At 39.4% G+C, this 6136-nt stretch overlaps 1 protein-coding gene across 1 annotated transcript; it reads left to right on the top strand.

Annotated features, from left to right (window-relative positions):
• The first annotated feature begins 181 nt into the window (after positions 1 to 181).
• Positions 182 to 3076, top strand: hnrnpa1a (heterogeneous nuclear ribonucleoprotein A1a). Its single transcript, XM_016240966.1, has 9 exons — positions 182 to 304; positions 408 to 618; positions 751 to 843; positions 995 to 1066; positions 1303 to 1368; positions 1462 to 1629; positions 1775 to 1903; positions 2121 to 2190; positions 2622 to 3076. Exons 1-8 carry the CDS (start codon positions 182 to 184, stop codon positions 2180 to 2182), a joined length of 924 nt encoding a protein of 307 aa, XP_016096452.1. The 3' UTR covers positions 2183 to 2190; positions 2622 to 3076.
• Positions 3077 to 6136: the final 3060 nt, after the last annotated feature.

The following is a 6136-nucleotide window of genomic DNA, read 5'->3' as shown; positions in this document are numbered from 1 at the left end:
TTTAAAGGACACGGGATTATATAATAGAATTTAGTGAAGAGTACGGTCCTGATCCGCACTCCTAATCCGTAGGTGGCGGTAATGCACCTAAAAGTTGTATGCCATCCGCCACTAAACACCAGGAAGAAGAAGAACCCAATAGGTGGCGGTATGCACCTTGAACGACGGTCTGTAACCCGCCATGCGAACAGAAGAAGAAGAAGCAGCAGCAGCGCGTCGAGCTGCTAGCGGCTGCGCACTGACTGTCGTTGCATTCCGTGCGAGGGCTGCTGTCAGTCACTGGGAGACCGCCATGTCCAAAGAGGTAAAAACACAAAGATATTATGGTTGTCGCATAGAGATTGCATTTGAACTGGTACATATTTTTTTTGTATGTTGCAATAATTGCTTACATACGCTGATTTCAGGACTCGTGCAAAGCAGGCGCTCACTCCACTGTTAAAAAGATGTTTGTGGGCGGAATCAAAGAAGACACGGATGAGGAGCATCTGCGCGAGTATTTCGGCCAGTTTGGTAAAATTGACGAGGTGAACATCATGACTGAGAAGAACAGTGATAAGAGGAGGGGCTTCGCTTTCGTAACATTTGATGACCATGACTCTGTTGACAGGATTGTCAGTAAGTGACTGCCGCTCATTTGTGTCAACTATCTATAGCAGTTTCAGCCCCCTGTGTATATAATATATATAATGTATGTGTGTGTGTGTGTTTCTTTTAACATTGTTTTCATTTTTTCCATTTTACCCACAGTACAGAAATACCACACAGTGAATGGACACAACTGTGAAGTCAGGAAAGCTCTCTCCAGAGAGGAAATGAACAGGGTGTCGATTAATCAACGAGGTAATTATTACGCATTGGAAAAATAAATGCAAAAGCATATAACTCAGTGGACATAAAATGCGTCACAGAATAATTTTTATTTTAGCTGTCTTGATTTGATGTTTTGTTCAAAATATCTGAAGTGTAAAAATAACCTTTTCATATAATCCAGGCGGGCGAGGAGGAGGTGGTGGTAGTGGCGGTGGCGGCGGTGGAAACTTTGGCAGAGGTGGAGGATATGGAGGTGCAATTTTGCATATGTTCTCATTTTTGTTTTATAGTTTGTAGTGGTCTGTAGCAGAGATTCTCAAACTTTTTTGTCACCAAGTCCTTACTTGAATACTATGCATTATTCATGGAATAATTGGAAATTATAATTTAGGTTCAAATTCAATAATACACTGACCCACCTTTTGGAGAACTACTGGTCAACAGTGTTCCTTACGAGTTTTTAACTTTGAAATGCTTTCCCTTTTGTAGGTGGATATGGAGGAGGAAGAGGTGGTTACGGTGGAGGTGATGGATATAATGGCTACGGAGGGAATGGTATGTATAAAGACTTTAAGAATGTGATTCACATTACATTTGACCATTCAACAGTGTTAACATTATAATGTTTATCTCCCATCTCTTTATCAGGTGGCTATGGTGGAGGTGGACCTAATTATGGAGGCAACCGTGGTTATGGAGGAGGTGGCGGAGGTGGTGGTGGCTATGGAAACCAGGGTGGAGGCTACGGTGGCGGCGGCGGTGGCTATGATAACTACAACAACAATGGTGGTGGTGGTGGAGGCAACTTTGGTGGAGGTCAGTTACCCTGTGAACCATTTTGCCATGTTCTTACTTTTGTTCTTCTAGGTTTGCTTTGTAGCTCTGTGTCGAGTAATAGGATATGCTAGTAAATTTCTCCTACCATGCTGCTTCTGTAGCAAATAACACTGAAGTTTTGCAGGCAACTTTGGAGGTGGTGGAGGCTACAACGACTTCGGCAGCTACAACAATCAATCTTCCTCTAACTACGGCCCAATGAAGGGAGGAAACTACGGCGGTGGTGGAAGGAGCGGAGGTGGCCCATATGGCGGTGAGTGAACGTTGCAGTGTTGTACATGGTAATAAATCATTATATTTGAATTCAAACCATTTCCATTCCACTAAGGCTCTTTCGGACATTGAAATGTTCTGAAGTTTGTCTATAGAACGCGGCAGTTAAGGAACTATTTTAACTGAAATATTTAGTATATGAACTTTTACAGATGTCACAGCTTTTGTGTCACATCTCAATCACGGTTCTTTTATAGGTGGTTATGGAGGAGGCTCTGGTGGTGGTTATGGAGGAGGCTCTGGTGGGCGAAGGTTTTAGATTCCAGGGTAAGGATTGCCCCACGTATGGAAGAGGCCTCTGAAGTTAGCCATGAGTTTGTTTTTAGCTCATCCATGTCCAAACATCTCATAAGATGCGAAACCTATGCAAATGTTAGCCCGTAATCACTCTTCAATTGGTCGGTAAATGAGTAAAACTATTGAGATTTCAGTGCAGGGGATCCAGCAGCAAACCTTCAAAACTTCTAAAGCTAAGATCCAGTATCACAAGACGAATGTTGATTTTTTTGAGGTGCTCTCCAAAGCTTCTGGCTGCAGCACATGCAAACTCATCCCCATTGTCCTAACCATGCAGTCTTAGCTGACCTGAAGGTTTGCTTCTGTGCTACTACTTCTCATTCCCCTCCAGTTCAGCTCTTGATAAAGACAAAGCAAGGTTGCAAAGTGTAACTGAATTTATGTTCCATATTGTCCAACAGGCCACAGTACTTAGAGGAGAGCCAGAGAGAGATGACAGGGAAAGGAGAGAAGCAAGCAGGTTTACACCTAGATCTGCCCAGCCAAGCAGTGTGGTGGCGATATTAACGTCTGCCATGCGAAGAGAACGTGTTCAATAGTGGAGGAAAATCATGTGGGAATGGGGGTGGGGTTTGAAGGTGTAAAAAAAAAAAAAAAAAAAAAAAAAAAACCTTTCAAAAAGTACTCTTGTCCTGGAAGACATTTACTAGTTTGTAGTTTTCCCTTTTTTGTCTGTGAAGTGCAAAGCATTCCAACGAGATTTAATGCAGGGTTTAATTGTTGTTGGCTTTTCTCTTGAACCAGTAGGGTGTCTGTCTTTTTTTTTTTTTTTCTTTTCTTTCCTTTCTTTTTTTTTTGTTAATGTGAACAGTCACCAATCAAGATTAAATAAACCGCTCCAGTTTTTTTATTTAATTGCATTCGTCAGTGTTTTGATTTGGTAAATTGTGAGTACTCGCCCAGTTGCATGAATGACTGATGACAGACCCACAGCATGTTCTGATGCTGTTGTTTTTTTTTGTCTACATTGTTTTTGTCTCGATGTAGATTTGAAGCTTTACCCTAAAGTCGCTTTGACCTTTGGTTAAAGCATTAATGAGCCTTGGTTACTGGATAATTAATGTAACATTAATGTGAAATACCTGTAAAGAATTTAACATCAGCAAAACTTTAATTAGCTTGGTCATTTCGATTTACAATTGGGCCTCGCACTCGTCCTGGTGTTTGTGTATTTTGCAACATATGGGTAGCACATAGTTCATTTTTTGGACAAATGATGTTTCTTTGTTGGCGTTCCACTGGGGAATGAAATCCATGAGAGGATTTTTAGCAACTCTGAATTGCCGCCTGAAGGCAATCTTGCACGTAAGCGGTCAGACTATCTGATGAAGTGCCAGCAAAGATTCTAGCCGTCGGGAGGAGCCAGCTTAAAGGCTAGCCAAAGAGAAGAGACTGTTGAGAAGCGGTCCATCGAAGAGAGGCTAGCCATTGGGATGAGCCAGCTGAGAGGCTAGCTTATTGGAATCGCCAGCAGTCTTATTGAGAACAGATGATTGCTGTTGTAAGACTAGCGAGAAACAGCTACCAAAGTAAGGTATTTAACATACCAGACTGGTAGGTAAGAGGAGAATTTTAGTTTTCTTTCATGTGAATTATTTGTGCTCATCAAAATTAGGTAACAGTTTAAAGATTTTGTTGCTTGGTTGTTTTCGTGGTTGTGGTGAAAACATGAGTGCCGAACTATCACAGTGAGCAAGTTTTCAACTGTGTTTTAAGTAAGGTTCGGTATCTTATTTTATGTTGTAAAAGTAGTCTTCTGTGTCAGTGGTGCATGAGACACTTATGACTATAAACTTTCTGTGCTTGGCTACATGTATCTGTGTTTCTCTCATTGTTTTGGTTTTAAATCCATTCATTCTTTTTCTAGGGATATAAACTGGTGGATTTTATACCTGCAACACAGTAACCGCCAGTACAAATGGCTGGTGATCTCGAAGGTGAGTGCATTTCATTAGATTTACTTATATTTTAAAATACTGTAAGTTGGTTCTTCAATTATTATTGTCTTTACTTCTAGGGTAGCTAAAGACTGACGCCTACCCCAAAACAACAACTGCACAAACATGTTAACATTTAATTATTTTGTCATTTTATCCATGTTGGCAGATGGTCAGAATATTTGAATTGGTAAGATATGTTTTAAATGAACCGAAAGTGTCTGTTTTAGATTAAGTCATTTTGCATTGCTAACCTTATTAAAACACTTTGCACAAACTTTTTCTCTTGGTTTCCCCCACAGATTATCAGAGCGCAGAGTCAAACACCAAACAATAGCTGCTGGACAGCATTCCAAAAAAAATTTAATTTTTACAGTGTTTTAATAAAAATTTTTAAAACCAGGTATGGGATGAAATGCTTTATTTACCAATGCAGTGATTTTACACCTAGTTATATTTCATGATTTCTCCTATCAGCTTGGATTAAAAGCAATATAACAGGCCATAGAAATATGATGCTGACTTGCTGAATTGTTAAAGTGATGGTTTACATTATTTTATTAAATTGGATTTATGATGGTAACAGGATGGTAAAAGCCTTGAATAAAGTCAATGCATTATTATTTTTATTGACTATTAATCAAAATGCTCATATTTCTTTGTGACTGAGAATTTGCTATAGTAATGAACGCAACTTTAACATGCATCTGATCGATTGAGATGCCGTGCTCACTGACATGTGCACGAATCAGGGTCACGCACACGCTCATAAGAATTGTAAGATCTACTGCATCAGTGGCGCCTGCAGGTGTAGGGCTGTACGCACTGTGCCTACCATGAGCGCTCAGACTGACCTGAGATTTGCCCCGCAAACCTTTAAGCAGTTATTATAGGCCTGTGTGTCCCATATTACGGTTGACCGAACCAGCCATGCCATTAATTATGAATTTATCAGTATTTTGCATGCCAAAGTCAATTTCTGCATAGAAATATTACTTTCATGAGATCGGGTTAGCCTACAACAATTAATTTGTTGGCTATTTTACAAATGGGAATACAACAAATTTATGACAATGTTTTACATTCAAGCTACCCCTTAAAATATATAGTGAAAAGTACTTTAAAAGTGTCTGGAGTGCAATAAAGTAATTTGTAAAGCATTTGCTGCATGGATAAAAAAAATAGGCTAATAAATAATTCACATATCAGACAAAATTGAGTTGCAGCAAATCCTTTAAATTTGTTTTAAAGTAGTAATTTAAAGCGTTCTGTATATTTTTATCATGTCTGTGAGGCAAGTCGCTGAGTTTAGGTTCATCATTGTGAAGCGCTCCTGTTCAAGACCGAGACGGCAGAAAGCGTTTGTTTTCTTTATTTTATAAAAGCACAACGTTTTGTTGATATTGTGGGTGCACAAATAAAACTAGCCTCTTTACAGTTTAGAATGCTGTATTACTCTTACCTTTATGAGCAAAAATGACTGTGTATATTGTTTCCACTGTTAGAAAAAAATGCAAGTGATAGCACTGGCGCCTCCATGTCGAGCGTGCTTTAGCTTCCACTCCTCCGCACAAACGATAGGAAATGCGTCTTAACAGCGCACATTTATCTAGGTTAAACATTTAAACTAACATTGTGATATGCTTGAACTGTTTTATATATAGATTTTATTTTAGGCAAGTCGTGATTATTTGAGAAGGCTAAATTGATCAAACATATAGGCTATGATCAATTCACTGTCTGCCGCTGGTCATTACTTCAAAGAAAAACAACTTGCATTTAAGGAACAAAAAAATGCTCCAAACGTTTTTCTAAATTAACTTTATAAAAAAAAGTATGGGCTAGGGCTTATATTTGAGGCCCGTGCAGGGCTCTAATCCACGTCATCCAACGCTGTTTTGTTCTCATTTGTGAGCATGATCTTTATGCATGTATTTTACCATTTTGTTGAGTTAAGTCATTTACCCCCCCCTCCCCCC

This window comes from Sinocyclocheilus grahami, unplaced genomic scaffold, assembly GCF_001515645.1.
Source record: "Sinocyclocheilus grahami isolate Dianchi unplaced genomic scaffold, SAMN03320097.WGS_v1.1 scaffold606.1, whole genome shotgun sequence".
NCBI lineage: Eukaryota > Metazoa > Chordata > Actinopteri > Cypriniformes > Cyprinidae > Sinocyclocheilus > Sinocyclocheilus grahami.
The sequence above is the reverse complement of the archived record's forward strand: the minus strand, read 5'-3'. Positions and strand labels throughout refer to the sequence as shown.